Source organism: Canis lupus, chromosome 5 (genome assembly GCF_011100685.1).
Source record: "Canis lupus familiaris isolate Mischka breed German Shepherd chromosome 5, alternate assembly UU_Cfam_GSD_1.0, whole genome shotgun sequence".
Lineage (NCBI taxonomy): Eukaryota > Metazoa > Chordata > Mammalia > Carnivora > Canidae > Canis > Canis lupus.
This window is the reverse complement of record NC_049226.1, coordinates 28,764,617-28,781,146: the sequence shown is the minus strand read 5'-3', so window position 1 is coordinate 28,781,146 and position 16,530 is coordinate 28,764,617. Positions and strand designations below refer to the sequence as shown.

The 16,530-nt window shown below is 37.2% G+C and overlaps 1 protein-coding gene across 6 annotated transcripts in view; it reads left to right on the top strand.

Moving 5' to 3' along the window:
* Positions 1-16,530, top strand: part of DYNC2H1 (dynein cytoplasmic 2 heavy chain 1) — a 339,419-nt gene that overhangs the window by 87,085 nt on the left and 235,804 nt on the right. For all 6 annotated transcript variants that reach the window (XR_005359403.1, XM_038536341.1, XM_038536343.1 and 3 more), the window contains exons 51-58: positions 1,165-1,278; positions 2,339-2,481; positions 6,380-6,464; positions 8,245-8,399; positions 9,792-9,929; positions 14,584-14,697; positions 15,264-15,424; positions 16,386-16,509. Coding sequence is in view for 5 of the 6 variants with exons in the window: in XM_038536341.1 (XP_038392269.1) it covers positions 1,165-1,278; positions 2,339-2,481; positions 6,380-6,464; positions 8,245-8,399; positions 9,792-9,929; positions 14,584-14,697; positions 15,264-15,424; positions 16,386-16,509 (1,034 nt within the window). In the remaining variant the exon portion in view is untranslated. The remainder of the gene's footprint in view (positions 1-1,164; positions 1,279-2,338; positions 2,482-6,379; positions 6,465-8,244; positions 8,400-9,791; positions 9,930-14,583; positions 14,698-15,263; positions 15,425-16,385; positions 16,510-16,530) is intronic.

Sequence of the window (16,530 nt, the reverse complement as noted above, 5' to 3'; positions counted from 1 at the left end):
TGTACCCTCCATGGTTCCAGCCAGAAAAGAGGAATTCAAATTCATACTTGCTATAGTGGATAGTATGTACATAGAGCTAGCTTTCTTTGCTACATTTAAGGAATCAGAAGTGTCTTGGTATGGCCAAAATTTAGAGAAAGAGCAGATTTGTTTGTGTGTGTGTGTTTGAATAAGGACAAGCTTGGTGGGTGGGGAGTGGTCTGGCACCTCTGAGTTGGGTCTAACATGGATCAGGCTGTGATAGGCCCTCTGTGAATTCACTACCTTGGAGTTGTAGCATAAGGATTTTCACTTAATCTTACTGTTTCTTGCAACCTTTAAATATATTGGCCTAACAGACCTGTTATGTGCCAGTCCCAGTTCTAAATACTGGATTTATAGTGGTGAATAAGACATAGTCCAGCCCCTATCAAATACTTGTAGTCTTAATCCATTGTGATTTGCCTTTCATCATTCTGTTGCTGAGTGGCAGGCCACGGACTAGTTCTGTACAGGCTCACTTATTCATTCATCTAATATATATTTATCCTCCAAATACTTTGCTAAGTTTGTTCTAAGGTTAATATTGAACCTGATCAAGTATTTGGCCCTTGGGAATTCAGAATCTAACTGAGCAGGAAAGGAAAAGACTTCATTTATGGTTACTTGATGCAATAAATGCTTAACAGTGATATGTTTAGATGTGTGAAAGAGAAAGAGTGCTTTCCTCAGTGCACAGGCAGTCAGTAGAGGCTCCTGGGTGCGGCAGTCAGCACAGCAGTGTCTCAGGGTCGATGGTCATTCTTGGGGGGAGGTAGAGGTCAGAGGAAGACTGCGCGTATAAATCCCAGGAAGGAGGAGTATTCTATTATATTTATGGAACAGGAAGATGTTCACTGAGGCTGGAATACGAGGTCTTATGTGGAGGGGTAGAGAGAAACTGGAAAGACAGGTGCGCGGTTAAATGACCTCCTGTCATTCATGGCTTGCTTAGGAGTTTGAGTTTTATCAAATGAAGGCGACAGAGGTAAATTTGTGAGTAATATGATAGGGTTGTGATAGGATTTTTGGAAAGAGGCTGAGTAAGAGGAGACTGACAAAAAGTAGAAAAAGTATTGGGGACCTAAAAAGTGTTTGAATTAGGGTGATGTGGCTAAAATTCACAAGAAGCACCATGTTCCATAGGTGAAGTTCCTGGACTTTATACCCTCGAAGAATTGGAGCCTTTGCTGTTGCCTCTTAAAGATGAAGCTTCTCAGGATGGTTTTTTTGGACCTGTCTTCAATTACTTTACATATAGTAAGTAACTATATTGAATCCATCAATTCAAACTCTGGTTCATGTGAAATAAATACCATCTAATTTGCTATATTTTCTAATTAGGTTGCAGAATTATCTTAAATCTTGGGTCTATTTGGTAATTTTATTCTTTTTTATGGTGCTTTGGAAAGCTAACCTGTAGTAAAAGCATGTTAACAATTTTAGCAAGAGGGAAGGATGAAAGTGTTTGAATGTTCCTTGGAATATTTACTTTGCTGCCTTTGTTTTCACATGTTAAAACTAGTGTTTAGAACGCCCTGTCTCAGAAGATTATTGAACTGTTTCAGTTTTGCCAGACTCTATAGTTTCTTCTGGCTCAACAACTCTCTTTGATCACAGAAGCAGCTTTATGTGCACTGCAAATACCTAACATGGAAGAAGTGACTATTAGGCACTAATGATACCATCCCAACATTACTGCTACACTTCTCTCCTTTTTGTCCCTAAGAGAACATCTATTGTTGACATAGAGAAAGTGGTTAAAGAGCTACCCCCCCCCCCCTTTAAATTCACAAGGAAACTACCACATGTCTAAGAAACACATCCTCCCAATGTTGTTAGAGACATTTCAGAACACAGGAAGTTGAAGCAAAGTTTCCAGATTCCTTTTTATGAAGGGAAAATAATACTGATATTGAAACAGGAAAAATACATTTCTCCTAAAGGAAAATTGGAGATCAGTTTGCTTGTGAATATTGAAACCAAAATCCTTGAAAGAAAAATTGCCAGGTAGAATCCAGTATCACATTTGAGGAGGAACACACAAAACAGCAGTGTGTTGATGACACTTACCTCTTCTGGATTCCATCTGTGTCTTTTCTCTTAGCATATGCACACACACACATGCACACACAGATGCATGTACAAGCGCAGACATACGTGTGCACACATGCACACCAGTACTATAAAAATAACTATAATATTGTTTAATGGCTGTACCATTTCATTTTAGAAAATTTTAAACTCATAGAAGCAGACCATATATAGATTTCCCCAGTTGTTATTTTTGTGATGTCCATGATAATTTTTTTTTTTTTAGGAATTCAGCAAAACTTGCATATTGTCTTGATAATGGATTCTGCAAATTTAAACTTCATAATAAACTGTGAGAGCAATCCAGCTTTGCATAAGAAATGCCAGGTGTTGTGGATGGAGGGTTGGTCAGATAGCAGCATGAGGAAAGTAAGTTTCACATTTAAGTGTGGAAATGAAAAGTAGCATATTTTCTTTTTGAAGTTACATATTTTCCTGACTTTGCTTTGGTGTTTGTTATATTACTTTAATTGTGACGCTGAACATAGATGTTTGAAAACCTCTCTTTAGCTCTTGTATGACATTTTAGTTGAGTTGAACTAAAGGAGATTATGTTGAAGATTATGTTCATAATTAAGGATTACAGAGGTATTTATTATACTTAAAAAATTTTATTCATTAGCCTGTCCTAGACTAGCTTAAAATGGAAGCATCACAGCAATAATTTTAGCCATTTTTTTAATTAAAAAAAAAAGAAATCTTTTGAAAAACATCTATCAGTGCTACGTGTTGGGAGGGGGATGTGTTTAAAGTGTGTACCATCCTAACTGGAAGCCTCTTACATTGCTTTGTTTGATAAATAATACTTTTCACTATTGTCTCTTTGAATGATGTTTATATTCTCAAGCATTGGTTTTTTCCATTTTTGTGTAATAGAGATACAGACTATTGCCTATCATGAATCAGAGGGATAAGAGACAAGGTTTTACAGATGAGATGATATTTTAGTTAGATTTCAGCAAGTAGATAAAGGGCAGGAAAATCATTCTGGTCTTAAGAAGCCACATGAGCAAGAGGCTTCACTAAGAAGTAATTGGGTCTCTAATGTGTGCCACTGTTCTGTATGTTGGTGTTAGAGCAGCGAAAAAGCAGACAAAAGTCCCTGACCTCATGGAATTTACATGGTTTTGGGGGATCACTGGGGTTGAATGCTTTCTTCATGGAGATCCTGAGATGACAGCATGCCTGGTGATTCTGAGGGTCAGCAAGAAGCCATTTCAGTTACAGTGTGATTCCAAGGGAGAGTAGTTGGGTGTGAGGTCAGGGAAGTAAGAGGACAACAGTTAGGATGGGGCTTTATAGACCTTTCTAAGGATTTTAGCTTTTCCTGGGAACAGGTGAGGGAACCTTTGGAAGTTTATAAACAAAACTGCTGTAATGTTGTAATGGGATTACTTTGGCTTCCAGGTTGAGAATAGAGGCTAGAAGGTAAGAGTAGAATTAGTTACAAGCTGTTGAATTCAAGTAGAGAGAAGGATGGTGTATATTAGGGAAGGAGTAGTGGAGGCACTGACAAGTGGTTGGATTCTGGATATGTGTTACTATAGAAACAACGGAATTTTGCTGACAGATTGTACTGAGCTGTAAAAGGAGATGAGGATCCAGGATACTGTCAAGTATGTTGGCTCGAGTCTATCAGCAGAGAATGGGAAGACTGAGGAAAGCATTTCAAGAGGAGGATATGAGGCCTTCGGTCTTAGATGTGTTAAGTAGAGATGTCAGACATCCAAGTTGCAGGGCTGAGAAGGCAGGCATCTGGATATAGAAGAGTGGAGTTTGGTGGAAAGAAAGGCCAGGTATTCAGGATAAAACATTGGGAATTATCAGAGTATAGGAGTATGTAAAGTGACGAGAATGAAGGACATTGTCAAGGAAGGAGCATTAACAGCAAGGGGAAGGGATTCAAAGACTGAACTCTGGGGCTCCTCAACATTAAGAGAGTGACATGAAGAAGAGGGAACAGCAAGGGACACTGAGAAGGAGCTGCTGGGGAAAAAAGAGGAAAACCAGCAGAGCGTGAAGACAAGCCAAGTCTAGAAGCCAAGAAAAGACTGTGTTCATAGTAGTAAGGGATGATGAACTGTACACATGCACATATATGAGGCCTCGGAGGTGATTGTTGGCTCCAGCAACATGGAGGTCATTCGTGATCTGATAAAGTGGTTTTAGTTAGTGGTTGCCATATTGGAATGTGTTCAGAATGAATAAGAAGAGGGTTGGAGAGAGTGAATGTGGTCACCTCTTGTGAGGAATTGTGTTAAAGTAGAAGAGAGAAATGGATTAGTAGGAAGGAAGTAGGTAAATATAATGCTTTTAAAAATTTTTTTTAAAAAATTAAAAAAATTAAGATAGGACATACTATTGTATGTTCATGTACTGTTGGGAATGCAAAAGAGGAAACAAAAATATTTGAAAGTCAGGGAAACATGTCACTGGTGCACGAGTGAGGGGTTAGGGACTGGCCTTTGCATGGAGAAGGGAAACCGCATCCGTTACAAAGGCAAAGAAAGCGGAGTACAGAGGCCCAGGTGCAAGTAAGTGGGCAAGTGTGGTAATGGGAAGAGCTGGACAGTTTTCTGACTGCTTCTGTTTCCTCAGCAAAAGGAAGGAAGATGATGAGTTGAGAGAAAAGCTGAGGGAAGAATTGTGGAGTCCTGGAGGGATGGAAGAAGATATACAGAGTAGTTTGGAAGAGTGAAAGAGAGGAAGGCTAAGGAGAAAGGGGGGTATGAAGGCTGGGGGGCATAAAGGTTGGTGTGAGGTAGCAGTCAGGAAGGTCAGCATTTGGCCAGAATTGGGGCTTTGCTACTTGAGTATGACCAATTGAGTTAGGGCCACAGAGTTGAGGAATTATGATAGGGAGAATGGTGAATGGCAGTGTGGAGATGTTCCAGTTAATAGATCGCAGGTCTTGGTGGAGCGTGAGGCTGATTGACCTTATAAAGGAGACAAGCTGGGGGTAAGTGGGATATCTGTGAGTGAGATGATGGAATTATTTTAGTTATGGTTAGTGACAGTTTGAGGTAGGGTGTGATTGGCTGAGGAAAAGGTGGTGGAGGAGGCAATAAATAGGAGAGGTGATGGTATTAGTAGGCATTAGGAGCATTAATTTGCCATTTTTATTTCGGGTGGGGAAATGGAAGTAAAAAGAAGTGGGACCAGTCCAGCCAGGAGCACTGTGCTGATGGGCGGTGGTGTATAGGGGTAGACCATTATTTTGTCACCAAGCTTTATTGAGATATAATTGACAAATACAAATTGTACATATTTAATGTGTACAATGTGATGTTTTGGTATATGTATATGTTGTGAGATGTTTACCACAATCAAACTACTTGACATAAGGGGTAGACTATTTCAAAGAAAGCGAGTTTCCTAAGAAAAAATTTCAATTGATTTGGAAGGATAAATTTAAAATATTCTTACAGATGCTCGAGTGTTTTAACAGAAATCATTGAAGATGTTTGAGGAAAAAAAAACATACTCTGTGGTCAAGAACCATGGCACTTCCAGATTCTTCATCAGTGAAAGGGGTCTTTTGTCTGATTTTTTTTTTTTTTTTGATATTGTGTTTAATCTGGGAGATTCTGAAATTGAGACTTTGACCTGCCCACCAGATTACTTGTGTTTCCTGTTGCAAAAATGTCAGAGTTCTACTATAATTTTTTTCTTAAGAAACTAAGAATATTTTACTTTTTTTTTGTATATTTAAATTAGTACTCTTATTAGACTGTCATACTTTTCATCATAATAATATTTTTTTGAAACTTGATTTTCTTATTTCTGATAGTGGTAAAAACCTAGCAGTAGCCTGACAACAGATAGTTTGTAGGATTATCAATTGTGAAATTGTTAATTTCCGGTTGTGGAATTACTTTCATTTACTTTTAGTTATTTCTCAAGAAAGCTTAGAATCTTTACTATCCCTTTATGCAAAGATGTCAAATAAAACTTTTTATTTTTCTCGTTGAATGACTTTAAATGGTACTTGTGATTATTTTCTAATTCAGTCTAAACCGGGATCGCCCTCATTTCACATGGTCTAATCATTTTTCAAGTGAGGTGTTATCACCAATTTGCAGTCAATTAATGGTTGTTGTATGTCAAAATCTTGTCTAGGGAATAATGTCTTCTGAACATGGATATATTCCTTATTTTTCTTAGACTGGTAATACACCTAGAATTTTTTTTTTAACCTCTGACACTGGGTTTATTTGAACTTTTTCATACTAAGTTGTGGTTTGAAGAAGTGCTTTTCCTGTTTTAGATACCCGAAATGTTATTCAGTGAAACAGATGGTGAAGAGAAGTATAGCGATAAAAAAAGGAAAGAAGAAAAGAAAAAAAGCTCAGGTATTTGGATGAAATTGTCTTGGTAAAATAATTGCCATTTTCTGATGTTATAGATTAATTAAGGATTCACAGTGATTATGAATTTGAATAATGATTAACATGAATATTTCTTTAAGATTTATTTATTTATTAGAGAGAGAGAGAGAGAGAGAGAGAGAGCATGAGTAGGAGGGCCAGAAGGAGAGGGAGAGAATCCCAAGCCAACTCCTCACTGAATGTGGATCTGGATGCTGGGCTTGATCCCGACCCTGAGCCAGAATCAAGAGTCAGTGGCTCAATCTACTGAACCACCCAGGCTCCCCCTAACGAATGTTTCTTTTAATGAAAACTAAATTAAAGCTGTATTTATAAACTCATGTTTATGTCAGTTTATATAGGACCTAACTCATTATTGTTTACATTTAAGAAGTTAAATATATTTTTGACCCAGATGATTGTATGTTCTGCTTACATTGTCTGGGGTCTTTGACTTGAAGGCTAAACTTTTCATATTAGTTTTCACTTTTCACTTAGCACAAAACTGATACATGAAAAAGGTTTATGGTGTTCTTTGAGTGTGGACGTAATATTTTCTTAATTATACTCTTATTTTTTCCAGTTCCGAATTAATTTTCAATGTGGTCTTTTTTTAAATATAGCACATTCATTAATTTATGTATCTCACCATCTAGTCACCAAATAGTTATCGAACTTGTTTTACCTTAGGTAGTGGGCAGGATCCTAGAGATGACTTAGAGCTCATAGTGTTGTGGAGAAAAGCAAGAATTAAGTTCTATATCAGCATAAACTCTGATATGGTGAGATAAATGATGGTGGGAGTTTTGGGGAAGTGCCTTTTGAAAGTGAGACCACTGACTGGTGGATGTTACAGCAGACAAGCATTTTGGGGAAGGGTATTCTGGCTACTAAAGTGACTAACAGGGAAAAGGCTCAGAGAAATGGGTATTTCACTGGATCTGTAAGCAGCCCAATGGCTAGAACATGTTCTTGTAAGCAGTTAAGTACTGGATGACGAGGACAAGACAGGTTGGGTCCATCCTTTTCCTCAGTTACTGGAAAATAGGTTGGGTGTAGGGAGAAGCCAAAGGTGATGAGACTGCTGTGGAAGGCCACTGCAGTAATCCAAGAGGACAAATGGACTTGGGGTCCCAGGAAGCATCTGAAGGGGCGCCTGAGTTACATGATGGCCATGACACGCAAAGAAGGAGGACGCAAGGACATGTCTCAGGGTTCTGGCTTAGAACATTAATTAGAAGTTGACTTTATTGACCGAGGTAGAGAATATGGAAGAAAATAGATGGAGGTGATAAGAGGAAGATAATGTGCTTAGTTACGGATGTGTGGCATCCTATGTGAACTGACTCATTTTTTGGCCTGTTTTTTGCTGTGTCAAATGAGAATGTTTCTGTGTTATTTGGTTTGGCATTTATTTTCCATTCAAGCAGCTTTTATTGTGCTTACTTCTGAATTACATGTAGTTCTAACTAATATATGTCATGACAATCTGTAGATTTATCTTTCTTGCAGCAATAAAAGTGTTCAGAGGAAATACGTTATAGTGAACAGGTAGAGACCACTGAAATTAAATAATTCAAATTCATAGGGAATGTGGGAGCTGTGAATAGATGTCTAGGAATACCTGTATACCTTTATGCAAAGATGATACCTCATATTTTTAGTTCTAGGTAGAAGTATCTGGTATAGAAGTAGTTAAGATGATTTTTCTCTGATTCACAATGGATCATGTGTATATTAAGTTGTTTCTTTTTTCTCTTTCTAGTTGATCTCGATTTTCTGAAATCATTTTTATTAATCCATGAATCTTGTAAAGCATATGGTGCTACACCAAGCCGATATATGACCTTTTTACGTGTGTATTGTGCCATTAGTAGCAGCAAGAAAAATGAACTATTAAAAAGACAAAGTCATTTGCAGGTACAATATTGGTAATCTCTAATTATTTTACTTCTCTATGGAAACAAGGGTTATGTATATCACAATCCATTGCCTGTGCCATGTATTTGGTATAAATGAGTACCGTATTATATGCCTTAAAACAGTCTCACCTACCAATATGGCTCAGTAGGCATAGTAATGGTTTTGTAATTTTTATTTAGATTCAATATTTTTTTTCTTCACTGGGTGGTATTTATGTGCTTTTGATAGTTTATGATCTTTAAAAGTTTCTGTAACATGAAAACATTTTCAGAAATTCAGAAATGTCTATTAATTAAAATATATCTAAGACTAAACTTTATAATAACCTTTAAAATTAAAATTATACTTTATAAAATAATACTTTTATCCATGTCACCTGGTACATTATGAACAGTTGTCTTTCTACATTTCTGTGATTATAGAGCTTCAACTTAAATGTGGCATTAAAGGCCAGCCGTGGAAGTTGTCTGAGAGCATTTCCTCTGCAAAGTCAGTGTCATAAACTAGGATCCATCCTAATAGACAATGTCATCTTTATCACTCTAATGGTTCACTTTCACCCATAGCAAGCCACTGACTATATGTGTTTTGGGAAGGTCATTTTCCTGATTTGGTTCTCTCTGTGGTGCTGTGGGTAAATTACTTAAACTTGTTGACTTGAGACTTAATTGAGTTAGTTGTGAGAGTATTAGATAAAATACATATACACATATGTATTTTATGTAGCAACATAAAATTGCTCAGTAAATATTGGTTATATTCCATTTTGCCATTACTGTCTTCCCAGATCTTCTCATTTGTTAGTGACAAAAACCCAACTCCTATTACAGAAGAGGAGGAATATTTTTCATGTCCATTCCTTGCATTATTCATGGGCAGTGGGATAGGGTGCCATACTGGCCTGCCCAGGGTCAAATACCCACCCAAAGAATAGGTAGCCCACCAGAACCGTATGTGAGGCAACCTCCTATAAAAAAAAGGTAGACACTGGATGTACAGAACCAAGGTATGTCCAGTATGAAAGAGTAGTCAGGGAGGCTGAAAAATGGAAAAGCTTTAAGTTTTTCCTTGTTTTCTGTTTTCTCTCTCATAGAATGCAGTGGATAAAAATCATGATCTTTAAGCTCTCAAATATGTGTTGATCTGTTTAGCTTTACTGACGCTTTAAAATCCGTGTTTCCTTTATGCATCTGTGGTGTCTTTTACTACCTCCTAATGGGTGTACAGTTGAATAAGTCATTATGATTAGCAGTAAGGAAAAACCCAAGGCCACATGCAAGTGTTTGATGTGTACACACTTAGTTATTCCTGGATGCTTTCTTATAGATTTTATTTACCGTGTGTGTATAAAATTCCTTTTTAAATTGTTAGCTAATTTTACTGATACAGGCTGGTGTGTCTAAACTGAATGAAGCTAAAGCTCTTGTGGATGAGCTGAACAGAAAGGCTGGAGAACAAAGTGTATTACTTAAAACTAAGCAAGATGAAGCTGATGCGGCCCTTCAAGAGATCACAGTGTCAATGCAGGTAATGTTTTAAGAGAGCACAGAAATGTAGCCAGTAGGGAGACTGTTGATGCCTGACTATGTGGAAAAATTACATTTTTACATATGTGGATTTAAAAAATCTCTTTTGTCTGTGCTGAGTCAAACTGGTGGTATTAAGTACTTGAGCTTTGTGGAAGAGCATAGATTTTTTCCCATGTTATTCTAAAATCATAGTTATAGTCTTCTCAATTCACCATTTACTAACTCAGTCTAAACCCTATAAATATACAAATATAAACATTTTAAGTGGATATAGGTTTGTCTGTAAGCAATTTTGTTTACCCTCTGCTAGTTGATATTTCCTTTTATTTTTCTTAAACTCATCTCCTTCAGGCTTCAAGGATTTTTTTCACCTGTCTTTAATATTCTCAAGATTTACAAAAGAAGCATTTTACTTATGCTTTCATGATATTTTAATATTTTGATTATACCTACTCTTTGCCATTGTCCTTCCTTTATCGAACCTTTCTGAGGAGATTTCTTTGACATCCTTCCCTGCCCAGGTCACGTGCTCTGCCTGAGCCCTCTCAGGATGCACTTGCCGGTGCTTCTGTGCTGACCCCCCATGTTCCTTTCTTCATCCTTCAGCCCTGCTCTCTCCGAGTTTCAGACTCAAATCCCCAGTGGTCTGCTTAGAAGTCTCATGAACATTATGGCTGGGATGTATTCTTTGTGTTTCCCACATCTTTATCCATTCATCAATTGGTAGACACTTGGGCTCTCTCCATAGTTTGGCTATTGTTGATAATGCTACTATAAACACATGGGTACAGGTGCCCCCTTTGGATCTGTACTTTTGTATCCTTTGGGGTAGATACCCAGTAGTACAATTGCTGGATGATAGGGTAGCTCTATTTTTAACTTCTTGAGGAAACTCTACACTATTTTCCAGGGTTGTTGCACCAGTTTGCATTCCCAAAAACAGTATAAGAGGGTTTCCCTTTCTCCACATCCTCACCGACATCTGTAGTTTCCTTTATTATTGACAATGTAGCTAATTATTCAAGACAGAACTTATAAATTATATTAGACTTATGTTCTCTCAATCCCTACCTTTAATGAATCGCTGAATCCTGTTACTTTACCTCCTTGATTATGTCTCGTATGTGTTTCTTCATCTTCATGTTGGTGACTGTTAACCTTACTGCAAGTCTAATACCTCTTCTAATTAAATTAACTTCAATATTTATTAGGCTAATGTATAAATCTCATTAAAAGCAAGTGGCACAAATACTCAAAGTAATAAGATTGGAAGGAGTATGATTTAAAAACTTACTGTTGAACTATAGTGATCAAGGCACTGTGATACTGGTGTAGTGAGAGCCAGATCCTTGGAACATTATGGCGTTCAGAAATAGACATGTACATAGTTGATTTTATACAAAATGGAGATTTTATACAAAATTTTATACAATTAAATGGGGTAAGGGTAGTATTTTTTAAAAATGGTATTTGAATATGCATGTAGAGGAAAAAATGATCTTTATTCTTGTACAAAAATTAACTGAATATGAGTCATAGATCTAAATGTACAGCATAAAATTATAAAACTTTGGAAGAATACAGGAGAAAGTGTTTATGATGTTGGATGAGACAAAGATTTTTTAGGTGTGATATCAAAATAGAAGAAGAAAAGTTAATGAATTGGACTCTATTGAAATTAAGCACTTATGCTCTGTTAAGTAAGTCTGAAGAAAATTAAAAGGCAAGTCACGGATTGGGAGAAATTATTTACAAAACATAAATTTGATAAATAATTTGCCTCCAGAATATACAGAAACTGTTATAACACAAACATAAAAAGTCTAATTGAAAAATGGGCAACAGATTTGAAGGTGTCCTGTGTGACAGAAAACGCAGGAAAGGCCAGGAAACAGGAAGAGGTGCTCAGCAGCCTAAGTCATCAGGAGATGTAAACCCCTTGTTTTTAGACACTGAAAGTGTTGTTGAGTTTTTTTCCATTCTCTGTTGTCAAGACTGAGACACTCCAAGTTAAGTTCTGACCCTTTGCAGGTGATCTTTCTCTTTTTTCCCCTCCCTGGAGCCTTGATGAATATACTCTTCTGAAGGCGACATGGTCTGCCTTAGCTTCGGGTAATGTCCCCTGTGTTGGATAGCCTGTGGAGTCCACCCCCCCCACCCCCGCCGCCACTGGGGCGCTACTGCTGTAGCCGTAGGGTGGGGAGGGGTGGGGGTTGGTCCTATGTCCTCTTCGTCCTCCCTGTCTTCCCCTTCTAGGATGCTTATTGCTTGGACTTTGGACTTCCTGGTCTGCTTTCTCTAATTTTCTTAACGTTTTCTCACTTTTTTTCTTCTATTTTGCTCTACTTCCTTTAAATCATTTCCTAATTTTCCTCTTGAGTTTTTCATCACTGTTAGGATAGTCTCTCTCAGAAGATTTTTTTTTAGCTTCTAAATGTTTGCTTTTGGCAGCTTCCCCTTTTTGTTGGTCTCTTTCATTGTTGTATCATCTCCACTTAGCCCTCAGAGGATACCTGATAAGATCTTTTTCCCAGCTGTATTTTCTTACTGAACTTTTCATACTTGATTTTTTTTATTCTTACAAAAGAAGCTTTCTCTGTAAGTTTGGTCATCTTCATGGGAAGTCTGAGTGTAGGTAGGGTTCCATAGGGACTGGTAGCCTCACAGGAGAATTATCTGGGCTGACTTGAGTAAATATAATCAAGACTTACCCTGATATGCCAAAATAATTCCATTGGCATATGGGAAGCTTTTAAAAGCAGTAACATTTTCAGATACATGATGGTTATGTATACATTCATTGTTTCCAAGATAATTTTATTGAGTACCTGACCTGGTAAGTAATATTATAGAAAATCAAAAGTAATTTTCTTTTTTTCTTTTTTCTTTTCAAAAGTAATTTTCATAGTATAAAACCTTAGCATAATTTTTTCCTCAAGGTATTTTTGGAAACAGATGAATATGAATATTTATGTAAATCAGACAGCCATTTTTATTATTAAAAAACATCTGTCAAATACTTTAAAGAGTAAATTGAAATATGAAAAAAAGTGAAGGCTGTATAGAGGATAGTACTGTTGACAATTATATATTTACAAAAGGAGAATATCCAGCAGTGTGTGTGCCTGTGTACCATCAGACTAGTGAACTGTAGTCTTATAGGCTGACAGCTGTGCTGCTCTGTTGTCTGGACCATTCAGAGATGCTTTTTCTATGATTGTAGCTAATTGTATTACCTAGCTTAGACACACAAGTATTTTATTGATTTATTTGAGAGAGAGACAGAGAGAGAGACACACACACACACACACAACATTAGCCTGGAGGAGGGGCAGAGGGAGAGGAAGAGGGAGAGGGAAAGGGAAAAGCAGACTCCCAGTAGGGAGTCTGACACGGCACTTGATCCCAGGACCCCAGGATCATGACTGGAGCCAAAGGCAGATGCTCAACCGACTGAGCCACCCAAGTGCCCCATAAATAACAGACCTTTCTGTTTGTTATTTTATAAAAAAGTATAATTTGGAGAGACACCTTATGTATCAAACTATGTAACCTCCAAAGCTGGAAACTCTAGGTTTGTGACATAAAAAGTACAAAATAAATACTGTAAAATCTCAGAATATTGATAACTTTCAGTTGGTAGAGCAGGTTAATAAACAACATATGAGCTGGGCCTTTGAGGATATTCATGTGTGAGGTGGAGAAAAATAAGTTCTCTTTGAGGAGCAGTGGTAGAGATGCTGTGGAGTACAGAAAATTCTAGCTGAGCCGAAGTGTGGAGTACCTGAATGTAAGTTGGAGGGGGACAGTGATTCTTAAGCTGTAGATTGGAACCACTTGGTAAGTCTTTAAATATTTCTGTGCCCTTCCAGCAGCCAGCGAAAGTATTCAATATATTTGACAATAGAACACCAGCCTTTAGGTTTTAAGCTTCCTGAATGATTAGAATATAGTTGAGAACTGCTGATGTAGGGACTCTTGAAAGATTTCTTGACAAATTTCCTCTTTGGTTTTACAATTAGTATCAACAAACCAAATATGAACATTCATAATAATAAGCATCTTTACATATCTGGGATCTTTGATATTTGCATGCATGAACAAAGACTTCACATGTTACTAATATAATACATAATTTAGTGTTCTTTGAATCTGTACTAATTTGTGTTGATTTATTTACCATCGCATCATGATTTCAGTTGTTGTCTAAATTGTAGAAACACAAACCTCTAATATACTGTAGTCTTAAAGAGTTGTTAGTCTTTACTGTTATAATTGTAGAAGACTTTATTTTTTACTTTGTTCAATTATGAAGTGAGCATAATGGTACTAACCTCTCTGGATAATTTATTGCAGGTGTTAAATGAGCATTATGATAATTTTCTAAATTATACAACTTTGAGTTGTTTGATTCATATACAATCATTTATTGCTTTGTTATTCAGAAAAAATTAAAGCATAGAAACTTCTTGATAGTAAATATACAATAATAAATTATATCATTTTTCCCAGGCAACTTAGAAACTCATGTCAATTAACATTAGAAAAACATTTAATAGAAAGTGTTATTTTAAAATAACATATTTTTGATATCATGCTTTCAAGTATCAAGTGCATTAAAATTAATTGGAATGCCATTTACATCCCTATAGGATGCTAGTGAGCAAAAGACAGAACTTGAGAGACTGAAACACAAAATAGCAGAAGAAGTTGTTAAAATTGAAGAAAGAAAGAACAAAATTGATGATGAGTTAAAAGAAGTGCAGGTAAGCTACAAAGGAAGCATTGTTGGAGCCATGTCTGCCTGCCAACTGTTCTAGGAGTTCAAACATGACTTGCTGAACTGATTTTCCAGCAGTATGACCGAATGTGGCTTTCAACCAGAATATTTGTGGAAGAGAAGCAGGAAGGAAAGTCTGCAGGGAGAAGGGAGGGAACAAGCCCGTGGTCATCAGAAACATAGGTGTTTTCTTTAAGCCACTTCGTGTGGGTGTTAGGAGAAAAATGTGTTGTGGGGAAATCAAGTCAAACTCAGGCTCCTTTTTGGTTGCTCACCAGGTGAGTCAGCTAGTCTTAGGACATAAAGGCCTCTTGAAAATGGCAAAATTGTCTCAAAACAAATTGGATTTTCTAAATTAGGCTCTTACAGTTATGGTGGTAAAAACTTGAAGATTTTGTATTTTGTGTGTTTTAAACCATTTTGATATTTGAAGAGAAAGGATATTAGTAACTCATTATTTTTAATAAAATGACAAATATTCAATAATTTGTGAAGTCAGTGATTTTTACATACATATTTTTTGAAAGTAAAAAATGCCCTTTGTCTTTTTAGCCTCTAGTCAATGAAGCCAAGCTAGCAGTTGGAAACATTAAGCCAGAATCTCTTTCAGAAATTCGTTCACTGCGTATGCCACCTGATATTATCAGAGATATTCTTGAGGGCGTTTTAAGGTTGATGGGTATCTTTGATACATCTTGGGTGAGCATGAAAAGGTAAGTTTTAGAATTTGTGAAATGTTATTATTTCACCAGTGAAGTACACATTAACTCATTCATTCATTTATTTAGATTTTATTTTTAAGTAATCTCTATCACCCACAACCCCACAATTGAGTGTCACATGCTGTACTGACTGAGCCAGCTGGGTGCCCCTCTTTCATATTTTTAAATATTTCTTACATTGTTTCTCAAGTTTCATTAATTACCTATTTTTGACCACTTTGCCGTAATATTTCAAGATGCTCTATGTGATCCTGTACCGAGATCTGAATTTTCCTTTCAACATAGTAAGTGATTGTTTCCCCAGAGGGAAAAAGGAATGCCTTAAAATCTTGAAGAACATTACAATAAACATGATCATTTACATGGTCCTTAGTACAGAGCATCATGTTTATATTGATGTACTGGTGAAGAAAATACAGCCACTGTTCTGAGTGCTGCAGTCTTGGCAGAGTCAGGGCAGGAGTGAGGGCAGGCGCCCTGTGAATAATACATGCTGTGCCCTGGAAGAGCCAAGGCTACCGGTGACTACTGTGCAGCTGTGTGGCTTCAGGGGTCCTGTTCTTGTGATGAGCTTGTGGTTTGTGCTCGTACTCATATCCACACGGAGTTCTGTTCTGTCTGGAGATGGGAGGGAGATGTGGCTTGGGGGATCACTTGAAACACCTTTCTGAGAAGAGAGTCAGCTTGCAGGTCTCGTGGAGGGATGTGGTGCCGTCCCTTTGGCACTCCTTGTCATCCCTAGAAGGCGAGGAAGGCCATGGGGCCTGTGCATGGAGCCCTTATAATCTACCCAGGGTGAGGCAGCTCGTGAGAACCAGGGACACCCAAGCACTCGAAGTTTTGTTAACTAGTAGGTGGAAAGTACTGCAGACACCATTTTGTTAAATTGATATTTTTGTCAGAATGGCAAATTTTATTTAGCCTCATTTGAAGTAATATGCTTTAATTGTAGTTTCCTTGCAAAAAGAGGTGTGAGAGAAGACATAGCAACTTTTGATGCGCGAAATATTCCAAAGGAAATAAGAGAGAGCGTTGAAGAGCTTCTTTATAAAAATAAAGGATCTTTTGATTCAAAGGTAATTTTTAAAACTATGTCA